At 35.3% G+C, this 27,619-nt stretch overlaps 2 protein-coding genes and 1 long non-coding RNA gene across 6 annotated transcripts in view; 1 reads left to right on the top strand and 2 right to left on the bottom strand.

The window, feature by feature from the left end:
• LOC118267698 (calcitonin gene-related peptide type 1 receptor) overlaps positions 1 to 27,619 on the bottom strand; it is a 75,818-nt gene that overhangs the window by 17,150 nt on the left and 31,049 nt on the right. For all 4 annotated transcript variants that reach the window (XM_035581837.2, XM_035581828.2, XM_050704422.1 and 1 more), the window contains exons 4-8: positions 20,408 to 20,498; positions 17,012 to 17,103; positions 11,937 to 12,063; positions 10,541 to 10,642; positions 6,718 to 6,836 (exon numbers count right to left, since the gene is read on the bottom strand). In XM_035581837.2, coding sequence (XP_035437730.2) covers positions 6,718 to 6,836; positions 10,541 to 10,642; positions 11,937 to 12,063; positions 17,012 to 17,103; positions 20,408 to 20,498 — 531 coding nt within the window. The remainder of the gene's footprint in view (positions 1 to 6,717; positions 6,837 to 10,540; positions 10,643 to 11,936; positions 12,064 to 17,011; positions 17,104 to 20,407; positions 20,499 to 27,619) is intronic.
• The window catches only part of LOC118262794 (RUS family member 1), a 137,781-nt gene that overhangs the window by 86,376 nt on the left and 23,786 nt on the right, over positions 1 to 27,619 (bottom strand). The window lies entirely within an intron of this gene.
• LOC126912425 (uncharacterized) lies at positions 4,066 to 27,619 on the top strand. The gene is made up of 2 exons (XR_007707134.1): positions 4,066 to 4,465; positions 27,274 to 27,619. It is a non-coding gene; the product is annotated as an uncharacterized LOC126912425 (long non-coding RNA).

Genomic DNA, 27,619 nt, shown 5'->3' with positions numbered 1-27,619 from the left:
TGTTTTGTCATACAGCTTTTGGAGGGAACAGCGTCTAACTCATAGTATCCTATAATATTATAATACACGTTGATTCATAAATAAGATGATTTATAACTACTTCCAACATTTTCCCTATAGCATGCAAATATTGAATAATATTAGAAATATAATGTCAATCTTATTTCATACAATAATAGTTTATGCTTCGAGAGAATCTTACACGTGTAAAGATATCTTTAGATCAGGAGATAAATGCTAAAGTGATGGCTGACACATGTCATCGGTAATTGGAATTATATGCAGCATACCGTGCAACATCTCAGACGATGTATTGAATAAAATTATTTATATACCATCGTGCTTGTTCTTGCATTTAGTTATGGAGTAGCTCGTGTAGAAATCGCACCTACTCGCACTTGGAAATATTATTGTCAATCTACATTTCTGTTACACATTCAGAGATACACATTCACGCTCGTGTGCAAATTATTATGTTATCTGCACTGCCTATAAATACTTTATCATATAGGGCAAGTGACCCGGTTGTGGCCACCGACCCCTTTGTGGCCATTTGGACCTTCAAATATTTATAACTAAGGCATGGACAAATTAATTACTCTGTTATGTACAGTATTTAAAATATTGAATATTGGAGACACTGATACCGTTGGCAGCTTTGATGTGTCAAACTTCACTTCGATGTAACAAGTCATTCTTTTTAGTTGAGTTTGAAATTGTTAAGATCTTAACAAAAAGGCTAAGGCGAGCGGGTGAGGATTTGGTTTTTATTTTTTAAATCTTTGCTTATTGTTTGGATGTTTATGTTAATACTACATGAAGAATATATTGTCTAAGTGAAAATAAAGTTATTTTGTCGCCATATGTTTCTGAAGTGCGGTTATTAGAAGGTGGCCACTAATGGAGACAAAATTATGAATTTCTCCATCTTTGGCCACATGGCTGGCCAAAACTAATGTACATAGACACCCGACTTCTTCCCCTTTATTTTATCGTGCCTTTTTTTCCTTAGCTTTACATATCAATAAATACATATTTTTCATTTTCAGAGATGCAATAAATTGCCTTCACACAAAGGGGAGGTCAGTTTACTTTGCAGCTTTTACCAACGTCATATAAATGTTGATCTCCTTATTTGTAAGTTAAATTCAAGTGAAGTAATAATATTTCATATTTTCCAAACTAAATAAAAACCATTGTTTGTAAAATGTCCATTTTAATTTATAAATTTTGATTACTTTTATTGTATTTTTTGATGGCCAGAACTGGCACACGACCGTGGCCACAAATGGCACGAATCTGGCCAAAAGTGGCACAAACTCCCTTTTTTTTTTCTTTCTTCTACAGTTATTTTTCTATTGGACGTTCTTTAAAAAAAGGGTTTTCTTAGGCAAGGTTAATACATGTTAAATGACTTTTTACAAGAAATATGTTCGTGATAATAAAAACTATAAGTTAAGAAAGCCTCAAAGTCGACAAAATTCTTAAAGTGGCCAAAACCGGGTCACTTACGATAACTGTTCACAAAGGTCACAGGATAATATAAATGCAAACACAGTTTTAATGAAATTTTAATACCTTATTTCCCTCTCGTGTATGCTACCTGGGTAATCAATCTCATGGGATCTGGGATACGACTGCATAATTTACTCGAGCATTATTCCAATGATTATAATATTCCATTCCGAATGAGTATAGGCTTATAAAACAGACTACCGGACACAAGATATTCAGTTAGATTCGTTACTAAAAGTGTTGCTGCAATAACTTGTGGCTATATTGTAATTGCTTTAAATTATAAAAAAAAGTTGTGAAATGTGAATATTATCTCCGAAAGGCCACTGAATGAGAACGATAGCTCCCTTTCCGAGATAGTAGTGTTTTCTTTGTAGGGGACCCACATTCAGCATAAGGCTTGTAATTGATAATAGGTAAATAAGTTGATGTGACGTTACCTTAAATGTAACAAGAAAATTAATACGAGCTCCCTTAGTAAACATGGTGTTTTAGTCAGCGGTTTTGTAGAATATTTTACTTAGATTAAGGTTATAATACAAATACTTATAAGGTAAAAGGTTAAAATATAAATATGTACTTATTGTTTTATTCAGCTGCGCAATATGGTCAACATTGACACAAAGTTCGATAGTAATTTCTGGTCCTTTAAGTGGCTTTCAGACCTTTGACCCTTATCTAAAATCAGCTGACTACCAGAGTAGTTTGTGAATTAATTATTATAATATTCAACCGAGTGGATATTATTATAAACTTCGGTACTTTGTTGCTCCACTGAGCTCAGGTAGCCGTGGAAATTGTCTGTTTTGTGTCACTGCTGTCATTATTGTTTGTAATTATGTATGTTTGTATAAATAGACAGTCAATTCGATTGCTATATGGAACTTTTAATACGAGTAAGTAGTGGTAGGAGGTAGTGGGTATATATATCATTATTGTTATCGCATTATCATAGCTAATGAAGTGAAAACATGAAATTCTGACTTATAATTGGACATTTAAAACTAATTTGTCGAAAAATCATTTCAATTAGGTTTAGATCTAGGCCTATTTTTTTGGACTTAGTGTAGGCGTTAGACAAGCAATCTAAAGCACAATAAATTCATAGTAAATGGTATATTGTGTACATAGGCTACCTAGGTATCAGCTTTTTACGTATGTATGAGAATATCCACGCTCTTTTCAGGCATTTTGTGTTGTCGGAACATAAATCTGTCAGCTCAGAGAGTGCGTTACGCATTATATCTATAGTAAGTAGACATATTTATGCTTGAACGGTGGAGTCAATTATGTTACTCAAGTTTTAATATAAACATGCGATTAGTTGTAATCTATACCGTAGAGGTTTCTGTTTAAGATAGTATCATTCATCATCATCATCATCATATCAGCCATACGTCCACTACTGAACATAGGCTTCCCCCAATGATTTCCAGATAGGCCGGTTCGAAGCGACCTGCATCCAACGGCTCCCAGCGACCTTAATAAGTTCGTCTATCCACCTCGTGGGTGGACGTCCTACGCTGCGGTTGCCAGTACGCGGTCACCAAATAGCATCATTCAAAGGTTACCTACTTAACACGAGGTTTCATTTCAGGAAATCTATATTATATTATAGTATAGTATAGAGTGACTTGACTTTTCTTGCCTAATATTGATTATAGTAAATAAGATTTTAGTGAAATAGTTCATGTCGTTTAGTTCTAAAATGAGAAAAAGGACGTTTCCTTTATGCTAATGTTAATTCACGAAACGCATTATGAAACGAGTAATTTATCAGGGACTGTGTAAGCATGCCAACCCAAATTGAGCAAGCGTGGTGATTAATGCCCAAACCTTCTCTGTGTGAGGAGAGGCCTTTGGTCAGTTGTGGCCAACTTATAGGCGGTTATTATGGTGTGATGTATGTAAATGTAAATGCATGTAAATTCCACATACCTTTTTTATTTTTATTTGTTTTTTATTTTCCTGTCACACCGATATGTACATAGCTCAATCGACTATTAAGTAGTTGAACACTTTTATTTCAATGGAAAAACTAGTGTTTTTTGTTATTTCTTTAATTTGTAAATGTACAGTCAACTGTAAGTTGTTCTCCGTTCCTGTTGAGGTACTTCATGAAATACTTTCTTAGTGTTCTCCTGAGAATCCGGGGCAACGTTCATACTTTCAGCTTTTTACGACCAGCAGCTATACTTACGTCTGCGTTGTCAGTCAGTTGCTGGCGGTCACTACATCACTTATGGTAAATTTCAACCTATCCGTCAATATATTTGAAAGAAATGAATCAAAATTCTACATTTCATAAACAATATACGGACAGATTATAATATCCCATCAAAAACATCCTGTAAAAAACCCAAGTCTCGCAGCTCAGTCTTTCTACCGTCAAAAGTTGTGAGATCCATGTAATACCAAGTCGGTTAATCTATTTAGTGTCTACTTGAAGGACCTTCTGTCTTAAGTTATTACATAAGTTATTATCATGCCAATATTAAAAATATTTAACGTTTTAAACAAATAGATCGACTTGGACATCGCTTGATTTGATTATTAGTATGTATCACACTACACAGCACGACGGGCCAGCGACCAACAGGAACGAGAGTTTCAATCGCGTGAGGCGCGAGAGACTAAAGAATCTAATATAATATTGTAATAATTATTTTGTTTTCATGCGATGTCCAAGTCGATCTATTTGTTTAAAACGTTAAATATTTTTAATATTGGCATGATAATAACTTATGTAATAACTTAAGACAGAAGGTCCTTCAAGTAGACACTAAATAGATTAACCGACTTGGTATTACATGGATCTCACAACTTTTGACGGTAGAAAGACTGAGCTGCGAGACTTGGGTTTTTTACAGGATGTTTTTGATGGGATCTCACTTCTTTTTGTAGAGCCTTTCTTTTTGATACCATCTACTTCTATCGAATTTTGTTAAAGGTAATACCAATATTAATATTATTATTAATTTATAACCACCACCAACCACCAACTGCATAAATAACTTTGTAATCCCATATATTTATATGGGATTACAAAGTTATTGATGCAGTTGGTGTATTTGGAAAACTGGACCGAAATTACAAAATATTTAAGTTTTCCCATGATTAAGACACTAAACTCTATATGTATTCCAAATATGAAGCTTCTAAGTCTGCTAGAAGTGCCTTGGACTTTTGATGATCGGTGAGTCAGTGAGTGACAAAATTTAGAAACTTTAACAAGTTGTCATTCTTAAACTACTGGTTCAAATTGACTGAAATTTTAAATATTCCGTGTTTATACAATGCCGGATTAGTTACTGAAGATTCAGGTTTCTTGCTTTATCCACAACCGAATTATAGGGGTCGAAAAAGGCCCGAATTGCTTCGAGAAAAGGATGGTACGGCCGTGCCGCTTTTTTTGCTCGACTTGGCGGGGGCACTGCCGTGCCCCCAGATATTCTGTAGGTTATAAAGACGGGTTGTCAATCACCAGTAATTATATAGTTTATGTTTTAAGTATATTGATGTATTGATTTGATTTATCTTTTGTGAAACATTTACTGTGTAGGTATAAATGTTCAGAAACTAGTGCTTAACGTGATTACAATTTGAGAGCTCCTACGTGATATGGGTCTTGTATAAATAATAACTTTGAAGTCTGATAAAATACTAAATAAAACGAACTATCTATTTTATTCTTTAAAATGGCGATTGTATAGATACTGCTGATTCTCGTTCAATTAGTTTATTAATTTTCAATTCAGATTTGTACTATAGTTCGAGATATACTACAAAATTATTTTATATCAACAAAGTTTTTGGTAAAACAAGAGATTTCTGTTAGCAATACTTTCTGTATTTAACAGAGTCATACAAGTGTACACAGGCCCGCATCGTACGCACCGCACGCAATGGATTTTAGTTTGTTTTGTATAGAAACTCATAGAACTGCGTCCACTGATAAGCATCGTACGAACCGCATCATCAGCAATGCTTACATGCGATGCGTGCTGATGACGTCATAAGGAATGCGTAAGATGCGCGCGATGTGTACGATGCAGGTCTGTGGAAGCTTGCCTTTAGTTACTTATGTATGTGCAGTAATACCACACACTATCTATGTTTTAGAATGACATAAATTCAAAAAGAATACAAGAGCATTATACATTTTGAAACAGTTGTAGGTACTCTAAATAACGAGAGTAGCGGGTGTGCAGGTAATGCATTTTAGAGACCGATCTGATATACAGCACTCTGTAAAACTAACAGAATTTTGTTGTGTATTTCTCTTACCAATATGATTTTATAAGCATTGTAACATTTATTATGGCTCCAAGAAGTTATTGTACACCAATATACATAATATGTAGATTAGGGCGGGGTGTTGCACATAATGAACGATACAGTAGATAAATGATAAATGATATTTATTTTTGCAAAAAAGGTTACAACGTAACTCTTTTACGCGTCAATAAGTCAGTCAGAGTTGAATCGAGTATATTGAAGAACTAGTTAGAGGCACAAATTCACAGTTTTAACACATTCTAACAGTACACTACAGTATTTGTTTAAATAGGCGGGAACGTTAGGGCTTTTTTGTACGCGATATGTTTGTACACTTGCAGGTTGTAAGTGTGAATAGAAAGAATACGAAGTTGTGGTTGAAGAAGTTAGGTTGTATTATTGATTGTTACACTAGTTCGTCGATATGGACTATTCCTTTCTCTCAAGTTGTTTGTGTTACAAATGGCAAATTACAATAATAATGTTATAGACGTTTAACAAAATCTTGGTAGGTATCTATCTATGCATAATTACGGAGAAAGTGTGGGCAAGGTCTCTGATTCAGCATAATTATTACAACTGAATTAATATGAAATTGTTAAAGCAAACAACAGCTAAAGAGTCTAGCTACAAGTAGGTAACAACCTAAAAAGCGTTGTAGACGCGTAGCGTTCCGCGCGCGCCTCAAAGAGCCATCAGACCACCACAGATGGGGCCCAGTAGGGCTGATGCCTGATCCGGAGCTGCGGACTACCTAGCGGGTTTACCGGGGCTCCGGCTCGAAAAGCAGGAGAAGGAACGGGGTGGTTTTTAGTCAGTAAGAGTCTGACACTCCCTCTCGCCTCGCCCAAGGTGAGAGAAGTAATTGGATGATTTTCCCCCCTCAAAAAAAAGACGAATTAAAATATTGAATAATGTACATACCGTTCAGTAGCTCCAGGAGTGAAGAACCTGACGACTGCGTACACCAGCACGATTGCCAGCGAACCACCCCACCCGAGGATGACGAACCATCGCATCGCCACTTCATCTTTCACGAACACCTGCACCACACTTCCATTAGCATTACATGCTTATAAAAAAAGGTAAACAAACACAAAATATAATATATAGTTATATATATATATATATATATATTTCATTAAATACTTATTATGTTATCGGCTTACTCACGTAACTGTTTGACGAGGAAATCGACTAGTTTCAAGCCATGCTAGAGGCTCATATTCAGGAGGAGCATACCGCAACTCACGGCGACACGGCGATTGTTGCACTGCTACTGGCTGCTTATGAATATGAGGCTCTAGCTTGGCTTGAAACTAGTCGAGTTCCTCGTCAAACAGTTACGTGAGTAAGCCGATAACATAATATGTACTTAATTTTGGATGTCTCACGCAAGTTATAATGAAATTATATAATTATATATTTTCCTCCGTGTTCTAAGTTTTACGTAAAATTATTAGACTTATTGTCTATTTACTAAAGAAATTGTTCATTTATAGGCTTTATCAAACTTATTATTCGTGTCGTCGCGGACACATAAAGCCATTCATGAATGGCATTAAACTCAGGACTAAAGTCTTATAGTATCACGCCAAATATCAGCATAACCGAATAAAAATACAAAAGATTTTCTTATAATGTTTAACCTCATAATATTGGGAAATAGGTTAGACATTTTAGTACAGCTAGTCACCATAAACACAAAGATTTATAATTTCCTGAAGAAATCAGCACCTCTATTAATATAATGTATTGTTTGGTCTGTACGAAAATATGCTAGACTGAGAAATAACACCGATCTTTATCTGTTGTATTCGTTATCATAAAAACATAATTCACTCTCTTAAGTAGTCACTTTTAAAAATATATGTGAATGTCACTACTTTAGGTGTTAAAAATCATTGTTTTTGCTAAAATGAGAATGCAATTTTGTCAATAAAAGATAAAGCTTAATATGTACTAAATTTTATTTTTATTTCATTTTTAGATGTGGTCGTCCCACTGTTGGGCAAAGGCCTCCCTACCTCCACTAAATATCGTAGGTGTCAAGTTCGTCCCGTTATTTCCTTCTGGCCCTGCCGTGACGTGGTGTTTCTTATTCTGTCCGTTAATCGGACTCCCAAGAACCTATGTTTATGTATCCTATGTATTACCCTCCTATGTGTTAAATATTTAATAAAAACTTCACTAGTATTCTTAACTTCATCCATTGAAAATCTCACTTTTCCACGTGGGTAATCCTTTAAAAGGAAACAAAGTTTTCTCTTCACGTCTGGATCGTGAGTAGATAGTATGTTGACCTAAACTTACGTATGTTGGTTAAGTACTAGCTAGAGGTTTCGAGGATCGAACCTCAGGTACTACTTAGTATTCTTTCACTGTTTAGCACTTATACTTATAAGGAATTGGTATCCAGTATCTTAATATCTTAAGGCCTATGGCTACGGATATGACTTATATTCTTTAAAGCAACCAATAGCATTAGGTATTCATAACGTCTATGTAATAGTATGTATATGACAGTTATGTGAATACTTTCAGAAAAGGCTTTCATAACGTAACCGTTCTGTCACAAACATGTTGCTATATATAGGTACAACATATACATACATATATTATGCATGTACATACGCCCGCAATATCTGTAAGCTTCGCGTAAACAGGAAATATTAAAATAAGAGTAAAACGGTGGTGTAATATTTTTCTCGAACTTTCCAACTATCGGGTCATCGAACAAAGTTTGTGGCGTGAAGTATTTCGAAAGTAACCCTTCACGTGTTACGTGGGGTGTCAAAACATTCACGCTTTCTATTCAGCAAAAGGTGCACATTGAACGTGACAACCACTTAGCGCCTGTTGTGTTATGGGATCCGTATAATAGAGGATGAGTTGCCGGAGTTTGAGCATAATTCCAAGCGTTGTGCTTTTCCTGAACATTTTGGAGATCAGAAATCTTTACGATAACTTTATCAATTTTATAGAGTACACATTTTTGTTCCGAGTCCACTAATCGAGTCAACGACTCAGGAGAAAATCCTAGTTTGAAGTTTATTAACTACACAATGAAACCTTTAAACATTTTATATTGACTGAATATTTCTGATGATTTAACCAGAAAGGAAACCAAGACTTATGATTTAAGTGAGCACAACTATACAGCGTGTAACAAAATACCCATAATTATACATAAACTGAAGAATACAGGTTGAATAGAATCTCTAAACAAAGTTTCAGCTTAAAATACGTTTAAAAAAAATTGGTACCAAATACTTGGTGTCGCATGGTTCTTGATTTTATAAATCATACAAACGTGTCACAACACTACAGGGGTTACTCGCTAATTACGAAACATTTCTTCTGTAAATCTGATCGCCCCCTTTTTGTTACACCGTGTATATTGTATTTTTCTTTTACCATAACTTATAACGCTCTTGGCCAGCCTCCAGTAATAGGAAGGGTGGCATTATAAGGTCCCATATTCATAGCAACGAACTCATCATAATATGGTACGAGTACAGTATTATAGTATGTTCCATTTCCTTATGTAAGTCAAGGTCTTGCTTGATGAGTAGGCCAAAGAATTATGTAAACAACATCCATAAAGCGACGCTCTTTTTCATGATAGTGAAGCATGGACTAAAGAGTTTTCTTATCTAAGAATATAATTCAAGACTTGGGTAAATACTTCTAAAATTTTTAAAGGTAACCATTAAAAATTTAAGGCTAATTAAGGTAGTAAAATGGATTATGATTTTGTGTTTCAAATACTAACTGTCAATTTCTTTGCTGGACTATACCTATACGTAAGAATACATATGATGGTTTGGATAGATGGATGGTCCTAATCTACATCGCAGTTTAAGCGTCTGTTTCACCACCTTCATATAAGTGCCCGATAAACTTATGTGACAGATAGTGTATACAAACCCGTTAATATCGGTTTAGACATTTCAGAAAATAGCCAGAAGAAACAAACAGATAGACAGAAAAAAATATATAACAAAATATTTTAGTGTATGTATGTATATTCATATTAATGCGGGTTGTAAAGTAGTTATTTCCATATTACAAACACTTCAATTTTATTTATAGGTATAGCTTCTAGGGTTATAAGTCCAATTTGACCATATTATTTTAGAGCAGCAGAGAAACTTCTTGCTCTAAAAGCGCAAAAGAATAACGTATCCAATAAACATACGTATACGTAGAAATAGATCCTCATGTGTCCTTTCTAAATACAAACCGGATTTATATTGTCCGTATTTGCAGATCCTCTCGAGAATTCTCACACTACGTGACATTTTCATAGAGCAACTTTGAAATTTTGTTTGCAGCAGTCATAGTGTTTACCGAACGGGATATTAAACGGCCTTCCGAACGAAGTTATTACTGAAACATTTCAGTTAAGCCTACGAACAGACCGATGTATAGCTCTATTGCGTTTAATTACGAGAATTCAATGCTGCCATCGTTAATTGTTTGTACAAAGACATTTTCTCTAACGGTATCGTGACAAATTCTGTTTAATTAGAGTACCTATTTTATAGGTCTTAGACATTAGGGCTGGTGTAAAACCTAAGTACAAAAATAAACCAGGAAAAGTATTGTTGCTGTACAATTAACAACTTTATGCAAAACGTTTTTTGATTCATATTCAATTGTGTATAAAGTGTCCTTTTTACTGTATTCTTATATTATCTTCCTAGGACTTAAGTTTTTAGTACTGAGCAGTATATGTACTCACCACAACAAGAGCTATGTGCAGATGAAGCCCCTCGCAGAACATCCAGAGATAGCTGGTCACCATAAAGTAGTTCGTGATGACGTGAAGGACTTGACACCATTCCTGCAATACAGTATTAATGACAATCTGCTCTAATGCAATGGAGTTAGGTATAGTTTTGTACTTTGAGTTTGATTGAAACTAAAAGACAGTTATGAAAAGCCTTTTTGGGTTTCGTAACTTAGTTATTTAGGGAATATATTTTAGGTACTACTAGGTAATATAATATAGTACATATTAGTAAGTAACGTTATAGGAATAAAAGGGAGTGGGGGATTAATTTCAATCAGAAGTATAAGAGACCACCTGGCATTAAGGATCGAAGCGTTCACCTAATTTTGAGAAAACGTTTAAAATTGTATAGATCGACGGTCTCCATAAATCCAATTAGAATGTTGTCGTTCGATAAAACAACTGTGAAATTGTTTAGCTAATGTTTATGAAAACGAGCAAAGAATGAAATAAATTGGAATTCTGTTTGGATAGGTAATTCATTTGAATTTTTATGCGAATTTTCCCAAAAACGGAAATCTAATGCAAAGAGAAGGGTGATTTTTAAGCAAAGAGCTTATTATACTTCCTCAATTTTCTCAAATATTTTTGTGGTTTAACAAAAATTGGACGTTAAATGTTTACTGTTATCGGTAAAAACATGAGAGTGGTGTTGTTATTGAACAGTGGCACAAATATTTTATGTTTACACCCTTTTATGCGTCATCGAATTCGTGCCATGTGTGACGTCATTTTATAACTTCCATTTAAGTTTTAAAATGAATACTACTCCGAATTACTTTTTATACCCCTTCAAAATATTTGTATATTCCATGTTAGGCTGTATGCACCCGATGCAAGTAATTGTCAAATGCTGGATTTACTACCAATACAATTGTTTTGCAATGGAATGTTTTTGTTACTTGCTCTTCTATTTTAGAAGCCATTTTTAGAGGATTCATTATTTTCGTTTCATAAAAGACTTGTTTTATGAGAGATTTAGAATTTCAGAAGACCTTATTGATGATCGACAGTTTAAACTATTAGGTGTGACGTCACTTTACTATACGATTCCATCCAAACCTATTTATGCTTGTACTAGCCCTTGTAAACACTGGTTTTCAAAGGGACCCCAATACTAAGACCATGGTATACGCACAAAGGTCTTTGTCTACCACAGAGTTAAATTGCTTCGTAGAATGTCTTATTTATCAAGTGGTCAAATGGCTTCGATTTCTGCGACAGACAAAGATAATGATTTTCGAGATTCTCAGTAAAAGCATTTTGTTGTGGCCCTTACATGATGTATGACAGTATTAATAAAACTCCCTATTATTATAAGCAGGTACACAAAGGACACACTTACTGTATTTTCCTGTACGACGCTGACCCTGTTCACGACAGCTCGATACCATATGATCCAGAGAATATTGTTCAGAGCGAATGAGATGAAGAGATGCACGTGGATTCGAATTCGCGTGCATTGGAGTACCCTGTGTGAATAAAACATCTAATAAGTTTCTATACCTTTGCTCCTCGATAAGATTGAAATATTCATATCTCTTTTTTTTTGAGTTTGCAATTTTTTGCTTGTACTTTAAATTCTGAATTTGTTTTATCATATTACATTATTTGCCTAATTTTGTAATGGAATTAATAGGTGATGGAACTTGTAAACGTTCTCATTGTACGGCACGATAGCCACCAAACCACTTATAGCCAGTATGCAGACTATTGTTTGGGATTAAAACAACATTCAGTGTATACTAACACCTCGTGAGTCTTTTAATATTTAATTGCACCCAGTAACCAGCTTTCGAAGTGCTACGGTAGCAAATAAATTGGTTAACACAGAGAACTTTAAGGAAATAATGGTATAGCACATTCTCTAGTGCAATGTTTCGTGCAATTTTAATTTCTTTTGGTCTGTACTCGTAGAGGTGAATAATTAAAAGGTTTTAGAGCGGTTCTCTCTTTCAATGTGTTTTCCTTTTTTGTGCAGCAAATAGTTTGCAGTGATACGGACAAAATGTTTAAATGCAAGCGCTTCTATGTTCTTCGACAAAATAGAATAAGAAAATTTGATTCCATTTTAGACTACATTCTACTGTAGCAATGGCTACTTTGAGTGTACTGTTTTGAAACTCTCACTTGCGTTTCACTGCATCGTGTTCATTGTTTTTCGCGTAGTCTCTGTATGTACGTCCAAGTAAGACGTCAGTACCCTTTGTACGATCGAAACGAGATCGAGAGTGCGTTCGGCGCTAAATGCGTTCTCGATTCGATTTCGTTAAACATAAAATAAACCTGTATCAAGCCCTCTGATGTCGGTCGTTACATTCTTGTCGTCTGCTCAAATTGCATCGACAGATGTGATGCATATATTTTTTATTGATTTACTAAAAACTTCTTGTATTGCTATATGCTTATTAATACTCAAAGAACCCTCATACTTTCTACATAACCTAGACCTGCTTTACTTAATCGGCTCTAGCTCAAAACATAATAAAACGCATGGTTCACGCGATGAAATCAAAAGCAAATCCTTCAAAATTGTTTTAAACAGTTTCAGAAAGCACTGGAAGACGGTCTGGACAAGAGAAATCTTTTAATTTAACAGACTTTGAGAATATTATAGTATTCAGTGCTTTGAGCAAGCGCTAAGCGTGGCGGAGTGTTTAGAGAATAACATTTTCCTTTAGTAGGTATACGAGAAAAGAGAATACTAAAAGCAGGTTTAGCATTCTCTTTTCTGTTTGGTGGGATTTGAATATTGTGAATGATCAATTGAGTGTACTCTAAAAATATAAATAAAGTATTATAGAGACTAGAAACTGAATATTTCTACTTATTTTTTATGCGACGATGCTGCCTATGCTGGTGCAACACAGGTGGGTGAAACTAGGTGAAATATAGAATCTGGAAAAGAGCTGTTTTAAATTTTAAACGTGGACTTCGATTTTTCCTTACACAAGAGGCATGAAGTAGTGTGGCGTAAAATTTAACTACATAGGAGATAGCAGCTTATTCATTCAGTTTATCTGTTCTACGGGATGTTATAAAAATATCCAAGCTGTCTAAAAAATGTATGTTGCAATAATCTCTTCAGGAGATAAGTAATTTATGACTACAAAATTGCATTCAATTTTATGGTCACCACACTTGAAATTATTGTGCAATACATGCACTAGTCATATAGAGTATTTTTATCGTCTCAACAAGGATCGGGGACGATATCCCAAGTTTTCTTATATGTATAAGAACCTTCTGACAATGACAAACACCGAATATGAATTAGTGAAATTGGTCCAACCATTGGCGCGTGATGTGATGGTCCAGGAGAATGGGAATTCAGTTGTATATATTAATACAGGAAATAAGATTAAAATATAAGGCAGCAAGCTAGCAGCTGTGGTCGTAACCACAAGAATTTGAAGTTATGTGTAAAGTATTAAGTAAGTCAACTCAAACAATGTTCGAACACTAGATTTGACTTGGTTCAAGTCATTTTCGCAAGAACAGTGAACACGATTGTGTGATACGAATACCACAGTGGTTGAAGTTTTATAGCGAAATGTTTAAGTAATGACTTTTCAAGCTCGAACAGTTGTTTACACTTTTGATAAATGAAAATGAAACAGTAAGTACTTTGCACATCACTTACCAAGTCGCTATGTATGTTTGCATGGTAGATTACTCTCTAGGGTAGCAGAGTGAGGTTCTCTCCAGCTTTATGTACTCTTTATTGATAAAATTTATATGCATTCAGCATAACATAGGTTTATTCCGAGCTCACCCCGTTTATTGCGTAGCTTTGATACGTATCGCGTTCTTCCGATTCGTCTTATTTCTCCGTCTTTTTCTAAAGATAGGCCATTTTGCAAAATTGAATAGGAATCTGCTGTAATACGGATATGGAAAGTGTCATTTTATTTCTTACGTCTTTTGTACTTGAGTAAATCTCGTGTGTTAAGATGTTTTTATTATCCTGGCTTCTTCCCAAGATGTTTGAAGGTCGTCTCTAACTCTAGTGATTTTTCATAGATTATATATAAGATAATCATTTTGTATCCCTCTACAACAGCCGTGGGCCGTTACAAGTTAGTATTTATTAATTTAGATTTGTGGTTTTAGTACTTAAGAGCAGTATCGCTCTGTTGTTGGGTAAACTAGATCAATTGCATGCAAACGACGCATATGAACAAGGAACATGTTTGCTCATGCAATAGAGTGTGTGGTGTATCTGGTCTGAGAAAAGGTTATGTCGACATAAATAAGTAAAAGATGATATCGACTCTATACATTGGAAAGCACCTCACTCCAGCCATGTTCTATAATAAACATTCGAACCATAATAGAGAGGAAATCGGACGCATATTGGTTCTTGTTCTCTGATGAATAGCTTCATTGAGAGGGGTCACAAGTTCGAGTTATGTGTACTTCTATCTACCCTTTAGCTTAAAAGGAGTGACGTTAGATATCTGTTTATTTATTTGTTCTATAATAACCTTATGCTGGCCGAAATTGACCTGAGTGATTGTATTTCTCGGTCGGAAACAAAATGTTATGTTATGATCGTGATCTTCATCTCTATGCATCCACTACCAGCCATCTTGCGGATATTGTCACTCCATCTAGAGCCCAGTGGTGTGCCATTTAAGAGGCCTATGTCCAGCAGTGGACGAGAACAGGCTGATGATGATGATCGTGATGATTGATGGTGACGGACGGATGGTCAAATACAACATCGCATTCGCACCAGTTGAAACTGCTTTTCCAGTTTTGTTTCCGCAGTAAACCTTTAGTTAGGTTAACTCGCATTATCATTAAATATTCAGTTCATAGTCGTAGTTAAAAATTAAAACTCGATTACACCGCACGCATTATGTACCCGTATGACGCTGTTATTGTCACTTATTTTAATGAGTGGTTATATATTTTTTTTTGTGGCTGTATAAATTGGGTAATCTGTGTTAATTATGCAAAATCTTTTTTAAATTTTCATTTATGACGACTGGTCCAGAACATTTCCTGTACAGTAATGCATTTCGAGATGGGTTGCGACATAGGAGAAATGGGGATCTTGAGTGTTCCGACTATTGCCTCACGAGTCTTATAAGAAAATAAGAAAGAAATCTAACTTGGTATCGTCTAAAAGTATAATTCGATCTCAATCTAAAATCTCTAGACAAACACCTGGTATCAAAATTTAAAGACTCAGAAGACCAGTCTTCTGGTGGTCTTCTGGGACCGATTCCCGTCCCCGTCTTGTGAAAGTAAGTGGTGAAAGTGATACAGATGAGAACTTTAACGTCCAATGGATTCTTGATAATTTTTTGTTTGTTTTGGTTGTTTATTTATTTTGGATGAAATATTTAAACTAAATTGCAAGATTGCAACGACCACTAAATTATAATTTCATGACATTAATGGCAAACTTTGGTATAACTTATTAAAATATAACTGATCTCAATCCAATATCTTTGGCTATCACTTTTTGTCTAATGAAGGCAGGTAATGAAAAAGGCAGCCATCATACTAATTACTATCAAAGATAGAACAAAATATTGCGATAGCTCCACCAAGTCATCATCACTTCCATGTAAACAAGCCAAAAATAAGATTGTAATGTTTTATTGGAAATATTTCGGTCAAACATCTTGTTATAATCAAAACAAAATAATGTTTATTTAATAAAAGATACACGCACTCATCTACTTCGGAAGTTTGTTTTTAAATCATGTTAAAATATCAATGTACTGTGATGATTGGAAGATCTAGTAAAAATATCGTGAGCTTTTTTACGTTATTCTTTATTTATTTAATATCTTATTTTAAACTAAATTCCCTGTTTGTTTATTTATGTTATTCACGGATTTTGATACAATTTGCAATGTTTTTTTAAATTATTGTGAAAGTAAGTTACAGTATGAAAACATATAGCGGTTGAATTATTGATTAGTTTAGATTATCTGTCCATATGCAAAAATAAATATTATAAAATATACCTGTTGATAAGTAACACAAAAATAGAAAAAGTAAAAATTTGACGTACACACATACTAACTAATCGTTACGATTTTTATCCCCAAAGGGACAGAGGTGCACATTATAGCATGTAATGCCACTGTACAATATACACCCACTTTTCACAATTTATGTTGTAAGTCCCATGTAATAGGTGGTTAGCCTATTGCCATATAGCGCCACATTTCCAGATTCCGTGCTACTACTGAGAAATTTTTGAAAGGCGAAAAGAGCCCCCGAGATCCCTTGCCCGGCAGTCGCACGTGCAACTCGGTCAACGTGTTAGTAAAGTTTGACTTAACTAGTAAATTAGTTCAGTTTCTCGTAGCTATAAGAAAGAAGAAAGATAAATAAACCATGACTATTATCTTTTCCAAGGTCAGTTGAAATGGAATGAAATAAGTACATACTTACCGAAAATAGAGGAAAATGAAGACGGAGATGAGCAGAGCAACCACTGACAGCGAGTATCCAATCACATAAATGTTATTCACGATGTTCCGGAACTGAAACAAAAAGTATTGTGAGTACATTTGAAGCTAAAATTTTCTCTATAGTTCTGTCAAATATTTATATGACTACTATAAATAGTGATCTGCACATTAGAAATTTTAGGCCAGTCTGCTCGTTTTGTCCTCTCTATCATATCATATTACTAACCATCTTGCCGAAAAAGGTCTACCATTTTGGAAAACTAGTAGAAGAGTCTACATAAACTTTTTATAGAGTACAAACAACTCTAGGCGTACATTATATAAAAATAACTGAGGAAACTGAGACATTGCACGCATGAATCATAGTCGCGTGTATACAGGGTGTCGGCAAGTCAGCAGCAGTAAACCCATCGTGATAGATGGCGCAACGCTGCTGGGCGACGAGTCCCGTCACTCGTCATACGCTACCGATACGCTAAAACCACTGATTGTTTACACAATACGCATAATACTTTTAAACAAACATAAAAACTATATTATGTTGTACACACGCACATTCTTGCCCAAGTGTATTTAATCTGTGCTGTGGGTTTTTGTTGATCAATTTTTTTATATTAAATGGGTCGACGTTTGGCCTATGACCTATCTCGCCTGATGGTAAGTGATGATGCGGCCTACGATGGAGCACGTCTGCCCATAAGAAGACACCCAGGTTATACCCATCAGGAAACACAGACTCCGGCAAGGAGTTCCACTCCCTAGTAGTTTGCACAAGGAAGCTTGAAGCGAAGCGCTTCGTGCGTGTGGGTGGGATATCCTCCATGAAACGGTGACGCCTCGCCGATTGTCTGGTGGTTCGATGATGGAAAGGACTAGGAGGAATCAAGTTGTGCAATTCCCCCGCACACTCTCCGAAATGTATCCAGTAAAAAACGGGAAGGCTACGAATTACACACACACGTGTTTCTACGCATTCGACGTGTGGTCGCATATAAGATCACTGGGTTCCTGGTCCTATAAGGACATTAATTTTAGTTATTTAATTTTGGAAATCACGTAAGATCTAATTTGGATTTTTGAATGGCATTTGATGTAACCTTATCCTGAGCGTTTAGACGTTATACTGAGCGGCTATTTCATTAACCACACTACGCTATAGCTAACTGGCGAAAAGTGAACCTGCTGCGAATATACCTCTCTATTCCACTTCTTTAAGATTTATTTTACATATTCAAATAGTTATAAGTCCTTACAAAAATGATAAAACGGTGCTTCCTAAAAACTCCGAATAAAATATTCAGAAGATTTAAAAAAAACCTCTTTACTACTGAATTAAATAAGACGTTTTATGGTTTTTTGTGAACAGCTGAACATGGTCTATAAAATCGTCGAGTCAGCAATCGGGTATCGTTCGAGTGGACTTCAATAGTAAGGGGCGGCTTTGAAATGACACAGTTATCCACACACACATTACTATATTACCCTTTCAAGTTGCCATTTTTATCGCATTTTTTTAGGGGTTTTGTAGGCATATATAAAGAATCCTAAACATAAAAGGAGAAAAACTATCAATCGTATTTCTATTTGCATTTTATGCTTCCATTTACCTAAACAAAAGGAAGAATCTGTGTAAAGTATTATTACAAGTAAATGTATAATATAATACGTAAATGAATACACAAATTGGTTAGACCAAGAAGCAGTTGAGGAAAACGTTAAAATACTCTTACATTACAAGCTTTCTTGGTTATTAAATGTTCTTTAATAATAAGTGAACCATGTCTGTGTAAATTAGATTTTTTCTTTTAGAATTCGCCTGTAACGTTTTATTTTAATAAGTGTACTGTACATTTTGTTAAGATTTTCAGTAGTGTTTGGTCAAGGCGCACTCGGTACTCAACGAATCCTTTCACCAATCATTAGAGTGCTACAGGACCGACAAAGTTTTAAAGATTTGGAGTTGCAATGCACAAATATATTTTCATATGTGGTGGAAACTTTACCCATGGGTATTATAGACTAGCTACATCCGCGCGGTTTCACCCGCACTGCTCGGTTCCTATTGATCGTGGCGTGATGATTCATATAGCTTATAACCTTCCTCGATAAATGCGCTATCCAACACAAAAAGAATTATTCAAATCAGACCAGTAGTTCCTGAGATTAGCACGTTCAAACAAATAAACAAACAAACAAACTCTTCAGCTTTATAATATTACAAAGTTTTCCTCTTTATAATATTAGTGTAGATAAGTATATAAGCATAGATTACTGCTACGTTAAAATATGTACCGTACCGTATAAAATCAAAACAAACGAGTCTACTTTGTCACGAAAGACAAGTAGGTGTTCCTTCACTCAACTAAAGTTCGTAGTCACGCAGTATAATTTAGTTTGTCATTCATCTCAATCACAAGTTTTCTTTATCAGAAGAGATTTTCAGAGCGGGATACTATGTGTGAAGTAGCTTACAAACGTATCATCAATTTATTACGGGGTAAGTACTTTTGTTTAATCTAGTTTAAGTTTTTTTCCATTTTCTTTGACTATAATCCATTTTAAGCTGTTTTTAAAAAAATATCTTTGTTGCCTTTTTGCAAGATACCAATTCAGGAACATCAACATAGTATCTACTGACTCTAATAGAATGTATAGACGCTAATATATAGTATGAAATTTTATAAACGTTGATAAATAAATCAATAAAATGGTTTATTTTCGAACGAGAAAATAAGCCTTCCAATTATCGTAGTACTTGATAATTGTACGTGTTGTTTTTGGTGGAAATAGATTTTCCGACCCGAAAATTGTGTGTATTCGTATATGGGAAGGAAAATTCCGTTTTCTTATAGATACTGTCAGATGTTGGAAGTACTTCCTGCTTATTTTCCTTCAGTTCAAGTGATTGATGAGTATTAGGTGGGAGAAGAAATGAAATTGGCTGCAGAATACGGCAAGGATAACGATCGTGTCATTAATTCGCAGACAACGGATTTTATTACAATTTTATCGTGCGTTTTATAAACGGTTTAAAAAAAAAACCAATATGTAATACGTTACAAGGGAAGGATCCTTTGGTCCATGTGATTTAAGTAGAAACACATGATTTGATATTATGTTCCAGTATTATTGAAGTAACCAACCTGGCGATATCGGTATCTTTGTGAAATGTCCAGGAACAACTTAATATGATTTTAATTTATTGAAGGAATAGACTCATTTAAAAATATCACCCACATTTCTTATTTACCTACGTAACCTAAAGCTATGATTCCTATGAGGTAATGGGACGTCCCTACTGGCTTACACTAAGCATAACAACAGAATTCAGACAGAACTGAACTTGAAATGTCTAATACTTTTGAAAGATACTCACGTCTAGATCGTCAACATCAACGCAGGTAGTGTAGTTGGTCCATGGTTTGTCCGTGTGCGGGTGCACGAACCACGTACCGTTTTCCGTGCATCTAAAACAAGCAATACCGTATTGAGAATTTGAGTACATAGTTAAAGTCTTGACTATAATTCAGTTATTGGTCAAAATAATTAATAATTAAGGGGAAAATCATTCAATGTCTTCTCCCGCTTACCGACTAAATACCACCACCTACTCCTGCATTGAGCCGTAGCCTCGGTTACCAGTAAGATCGTTCGAAGCTTCTACTTATTCCAATTCATATTTAGGTCTAAAGTGTTGACTTTCTCTAGCCAGGATAGCAAAAATAAAACTATAGAATTATAAATCTACCGATTCTAATGATGCTGGTCGTTGGTTTTTTTTATATATTTGATGGGTCGACGTTTGGCTGCTTTCACGTCTGGTGGTAAGAGACGCCTTTTTTTACGGCCTAGTTTTCTGAATTCGTATGTAGAAGAAGAATGGTCAGTCTAATTAGATTTTTTACTTGAATAGTGAACAGTACCTATGTCTGTAACCGACAGGAGGCCATTCATCAACATAATTGTTCATAGAAACTTTTCTTTACTATCGAGGACATTGAGGACTCGTTTAGCCATTGTTTTAAACTTTTGGTATATCGACGGGACGAATTTGCGGACAAATAATAATTATAGTATGGTTTTTAAATCATGTAATGTTAATATTAATGAAGGACTTTCGTAGGTACGACCTTCAGTAACGAAGAATGCGACCAAGAAAAAGAGGAAGAATGTTTTATTTTCTATTTACTAGTAAATATTAGTTCTCCACGGACTCTTGGCCCGACCTTGTCATACATTTTTAAGAGGAAGTAAGTTAATGATATTGGTCACTAACTGAAGCTACTACAGCGATTCCAAATTCGTCGGTCATTGTGGTATTTTTAATTCCGTTGTTATTATGAACTTGACAATCATTATGATGCAACGTCATGACCTTTATCTCCAAAGGGATAGGCAGAGGTATATGCGTAATGCCGCTATACAATGTACACCCACTTTTCACCACTTGTGTTATAAGTCCCATGTAATAGGGGGTGAGCCTATTGCCATATACTGGGTACAATCCCGGACTCCGTGCTACTACTAAAAAAACCGAAAAAAGCCCAGTAATTCTTTGCCCGATCCGGGAATCGAACCCAAGACCCCTTGTCGCCGGACAAGGGGTCTTGGGTTCGGTCGCCGGACAAGGGGTCTTAATTTACTAAGTAAATACTAATAAACAAATAGATGAAGCATTTCTTGTAGCAAATATGAATGGTATTATTATTACAAATACAAAACTTTCTAGTATCAACAAAATGATTGATGGAACTTGTCTAGGTAGAACCTATAGACACAAGTAGTTTGTAGTCATTAAGTGTGGCTGCACATTAGCCTTCTTTTTAGGAAACAGATCTGTTTATTACCCCTATTTAGTTTATCTAATTAATGACTTTTGTGACTACTCGATGATGAGTCTTTTTTCTTTTCGTTTTTTTATTGGATAATGGTAGTCCCACATTCGGATTTTCTCCTGTGTCGTGGGTATCTTTACAAACATACAATTTCACAAGCACATGACATCCAGACGCGAAACAACAATTTGTGGATTACACAATAAATTGCTTCGTGCGGGAATCGAACACGCTACACGTTGTATGGCAGTCTGTTGCTCAGCTACCGCGCCAACAGTGCAGTCTGACAGAGTTCTTTGAAACTATAGATATATAATTACCACGATTTGTCTTTTTAACCTTTATTGTCTACCTTTGTTACTCCTTCTTTAAACTAAATTTTAATATGCAACCAATGTCAAACAATATTGGTATTCTACGAACAATGCCTATTTACTTTTACAATCCGCTAGACTCGATGTAAAATCTTGTTCATACATTTTTCCATATTTTTTTTCTTAGGTTTTGAACACACTGGTATGATTATGCATTCATATCACGCTATGTCACATCACAATCAGTATTAATGTTCGTCCTTTGTGTAACAATGGTAAATCGAGTCTGGCTTTATATTAGTTTGTGAGATTTCTTAGTGCGAGTATCGATTTTGTTAGTAACATCACTAGTGAAGCTGTTGAGTCGATGAATTACGTCTACTGATTACTTCTTTGATGACTGTTTGCGAATGTAATAATCATAGGAATTTTGTTTGAGGAAATAGATTCTTATGAGGAACTAGTTCATGAGTGTAATATTGGGAAGTTACATGTGAATAAAATTGTGAAAGAAAATATTAAGGAATCGATTAAATAGGTACATACACAAGATAATTTGGTCTTCTAATATTATTATAGTATATAAAATCGATATCTTACCACTTGTACTGTATAACGAAGCATTGCATATTTTTAAACGATTAGAATTGTAAGTGGTATAAATTGCATTACATACACAATCTATACTAATATCTATACTAATATTATAAAGCTGAAGAGTTTGTTTGATTGTTTGTTTGTTTGTTTGTTTGTTTGAACGCGCTAATCTCCGGAACTACTGGTCCGATTTGAATAATTCTTTTTGTGTTGGATAGTCCATTTATCGAGGAAGGCTATAGGCTATAAAACATCACGCTATAACTATTAGGAGCGAAGAAATAAAGGAAAATGTGGACAAAACGGGGGAAATTATTAATTCTTGAGGGCTTCCATTGCGTGCGCTGCGAAAATGGTTCAAGATACGAAAATTATATGTATGAAAGAATTATTCCTCTTGAAATGATCTAAAAAAAATCCGCGACAGTATATCTTTTAGGATTAACTTACTAGAATCGTTTTTATGGTAATCAAACTAGGTCGAAATTAATGCATTATTTGTTAAGAGTTGTATTAACGAAAAAATATTAATCTTTATCGAAATAAATCTGTTATTCAATAAGAGTATTTAATTGTGAACAAAATTGTCTTTGACATCACTAAACTTCAATAAACATCTTAGAAGATATCCGATATAAAATTCACCCGCGCGCCCGCGCCGCATGATGTACGAAACATGACGCTGCCAGGAGGCATTGATTGCGATCGACGCGGAGCCTGGGTATAACTATACTCAAAAAAATTATAGTCTTACTAACGAAGTAAAACATTTTTTGATCATTGACCATCGAAAGCGTTTGTTTACAGCGTAGAATAGCAAAAAAGCGGTTTACCACACGCCCACATTTTATTGTGGCTGTCTAACAAAGTACAACCAGATTCTACGTATAGTGCAATAATATCGGCTGAAATATTTGACAAACAAAAAAATCCAATTCTTCAATTTATTGTCATAAAAATATGATAGGGTATAAAAATTATGGTCCTTAAGGATTTCATAACCTTGCGTCACCATGTATGAAAGAATTTGTTCTAGAAAGTACTCTTTCTTTTTTTTTTGAGGGGGGGAAATCATCCGTTGGCTACTCCTGCCTTGGGTGAAGCGAGAAGGAGTGTAAAAATCACCCCGTTCTGATTTGAGCCGGGGCCCCGGTAATCTTTTACGTTGTCTGCAGCACCGGATCGGGCATCAGCCCTATTGGGTCCGATCTGTAGTGGCCTGGCTCTTTGAGGCGCACACAGAACGCGACGCACGGTACGCACGGGTCTGGTTTTGATCGGGCGACGAGCTACTCTTACTCGCCGTCCGCAGACCCGCGCTTACGGTGGCCGGGGATCGTCACGTGATCCTCGACGCCCGGAGTGTCTTCTGCGGCGGCTGGGGCGTGATGAGGATCGTTCACCCATCGAGCGAGCCCATCTAAAAAGTACCCTAGGAATTTTATTTCTGAAACACAAACCTGGGTGGCGGTTACTCAACCTATAGGCGCAGGTTTCCGGAAAACAGTGGAAACACATATAGTATAGAAATGAGTGTGGATTGTTCCTTATAATCATAATCCAGTGCTATCACGAATTTTCAATGCACAAATTAACCGTGGGTTACAGCTATAATTTATGAAGCTGAGAAAGTTGTTTGCAAAAATAAAAATAATGCCTAAAATAACTATTCCACGCGGACGAAGTCGCGGGCACAGCTAGTTAGATTATATAGTAAGTATTTTGGATGGCATTTAGGTTTTTGCTGACAAAATCTTTTAAGAATAAAGCATAATTATTCTCGAAGCATTGCAATGTTCCGGCACTGAAGAAGCGAATATATAAATCTTTCAAAGCAGTCGATATTAAAAGTGCGAGTATTGTAGAAATTGTTGTTGCGGATCTAATGAATATACCTACCTATTACACGTGCTGTTTTAGTAAATGCATTACTATGCCCACTAGGAAGGCATATGTTTAGCAGTCAGCAGCAACACTTTGATGATTATCTACGAAGTAATAGAACAATTATGTCATTAGAATTGGTTTGCCTATTAATAACCATCTTTGTTCTTGTATTAGGGTACCAAACGTTTTAAAAATGCCTTGAAACTTAGATTAGTTTCAGTGTTCTAACCTCAGCTTAGTACCTAAAGGCAAGGAAAAAAGGCACTAGAACTAAATCTCGTGTTTCTCTGACCCTAGAGAAGGTTAAGGAATATTAGCGTAGCGGTAACCCCTCTTTACCTCTAATGAGCACTGTCCTTTATTAGCACCACCAAGGTTTTTACTCTCAATTCCTAGCATCTGAAGCGTATCTACATTACAGCTTGCTCCCATTTACAATTTCATTTCAATATTATTTAAATTAATTTTAGGGTTCCGTAGTCAGATGGCAAAAAACGGAACCCTTGACGTTCAAAAGTACCTTCTCGGTCTATTTCAAAATAAATAATTTTGACTTTGACTTTGTTATAAAATACAAGTAACGATGTTGCTAGAAGCGTCAGAAAATAGAATTAAATAGGCTTACGATGACTGACCACACGGTATCAATGTCATTTATTCTCTGTATCTACAACCCACTGGGGACGACAAAACATTGTTGGAAACAACCAAAAAGTTTGTATATAGAGACAGTTTTAGCCACTGGGTCAACGTACACACGTTGACATGGATAGTTCATGACACAGATACATTTATAACTCTCCTAATAACTGAGTATTGTTTCAAATCAATGGACATACAGGTAACCTAGTTCGTATTTGATTTGTGAAAGTGACATACATAACATAGGCAAAACCAAAATAATCAGGAGGTCTACTCTAATTTAACGAAAAACGAAGTTTCGTCCAACACTTCACAGATTTCATACTACGATTCCGTATATTGTGAACTTTCGTGAACAAAAATTACAGATAAAATGAAGATAAATTTTGTTTAGATTTGAAATTAAAAATAAAACGTTATTATAAGTAATTTTATTAGTAAATTAATAAAACCTACTTACGCTTGCAGCCAAAGATAAAACGAAACTTCACATTCGAGAACCCGAGTATACCTACAGGTTTTAAAACCCGAAATGAAGTTAGCAGTTTTTTGTTGAAGACTATACACGGTGTAACAAAAAGGGGGTATACATATCAAGTGCACGGTTTCTGGATTACATAACAAACGATACGGGAAGGGTATTTTAAACTCATGTTTTCATGGAAAGAAGTTATGATTTTTTCCAATATATTTTTACTTTTCATGCGAATTAAATTAGGTAGATAGGTACTAGGCGATCAGATTTACAGAAGAAATGTTTCGTAATTAGCGAGTGACCCCTGTAGTATTGTGACACGTTTGTATGATTTATAAAATCAAGAACCATGCGACACCAAGTATTTGGTACAAATTTTTTTAAACGTATTTTAAGCTGAAACTTTGTGTAGAGATTCTATTCAACCTGTTTTCTTCAGTGCTTCTTGATGTATATGGGTATTTTGTTACACGCATTTTTTGTTGAATAGGTTGCTTATGGGCAGACGTGCTCCACCGTAGGCCGTATCATCACTTACCATCAGGTGAGATAGCGGCCAAACGTCGACCCATTAAATGTAAAAAAAAATAAATAAAAAAAAAAAAAAAAAAACGCTGTATATACCCTAAGTACGAGTTTGCTTTACGTTGAACGAAAACAAACTCGTACTGATTACTGAACACTTTTGTCGAAAGTACTGAAAACTGATCCACATACTACAGCTGGTGTCCAGTGATTTTGATTTCCAATTTCCTTATTATTGCCGGAATTGGGGCTCCACCATAACAGGGTGGAAAAGGTCGGATGACTTGAAAGTATCTATTTATCTATAAATATATAATTTCATTAGCAGTTTAAGTAAATCCCATCAAAAACATCCTGTAAAAAACCCAAGTCTCGCAGCTCAGTCTTTCTACCGTCAAAAGTTGTGAGATCCATGTAATACCAAGTCGGTTAATCTATTTAGTGTCTACTTGAAGGACCTTCTGTCTTAAGTTATTACATAAGTTATTATCATGCCAATATTAAAAATATTTAACGTTTTAAACAAATAGATCGACTTGGACAGCGATGTCCGATGATCCGATTTGATTATTAGTATGTATCACACTACACAGCACGACGGGCCAGCGACCAACAGGAACGAGAGTTTCAATCGCGTGAGGCGCGAGAGACTAAAGAATCTAATAAAATATTGTAATATTCATTTTGTTTTCATGCGATGTCCAAGTCGATCTATTTGTTTAAAACGTTAAATATTTTTAATATTGGCATGATAATAACTTATGTAATAACTTAAGACAGAAGGTCCTTCAAGTAGACACTAAATAGATTAACCGACTTGGTATTACATGGATCTCACAACTTTTGACGGTAGAAAGACTGAGCTGCGAGACTTGGGTTTTTTACAGGATGTTTTTGATGGGATCTCACTTCTTTTTGTAGAGCCTTTCTTTTTGATACCATCTACTTCTAACGAATTTTGTTAAAGGTCTTATGATATTTTCTTATTTTTATATGTAGTCTTCCTCTTTTTCTTTTCCGGTACTACTTCTTGAGCTTCAGCCACAGTTTTTCTCAAAGCCCACTCCCTGTCTCTATGGGCTTTTCTCGGAGGCTTTGATGTCTCAATTTTAGGTTTCGAGGCACATCCGAACAGCATGAGGGCGCTCGCACGTATGCGTGCGGCTGCCGCTCGCTCGAAGGCATTCACATTTCATTGTTCTGTCATTTTGGCGTATATTTTGCTTGTCAGTCATAGAGTAAAATAGAGGCCAGTCTGTCTGTAAGGAGGCTAGTCGCGCTAACAATTTATATATAACAGATTTAAATTATAA

Source organism: Spodoptera frugiperda, chromosome 25 (genome assembly GCF_023101765.2).
Source record: "Spodoptera frugiperda isolate SF20-4 chromosome 25, AGI-APGP_CSIRO_Sfru_2.0, whole genome shotgun sequence".
NCBI classification, from domain to species: domain Eukaryota; kingdom Metazoa; phylum Arthropoda; class Insecta; order Lepidoptera; family Noctuidae; genus Spodoptera; species Spodoptera frugiperda.
Note: the sequence above shows the minus strand (reverse complement) of the source record. Positions and strands in the feature narration are given on the sequence as shown.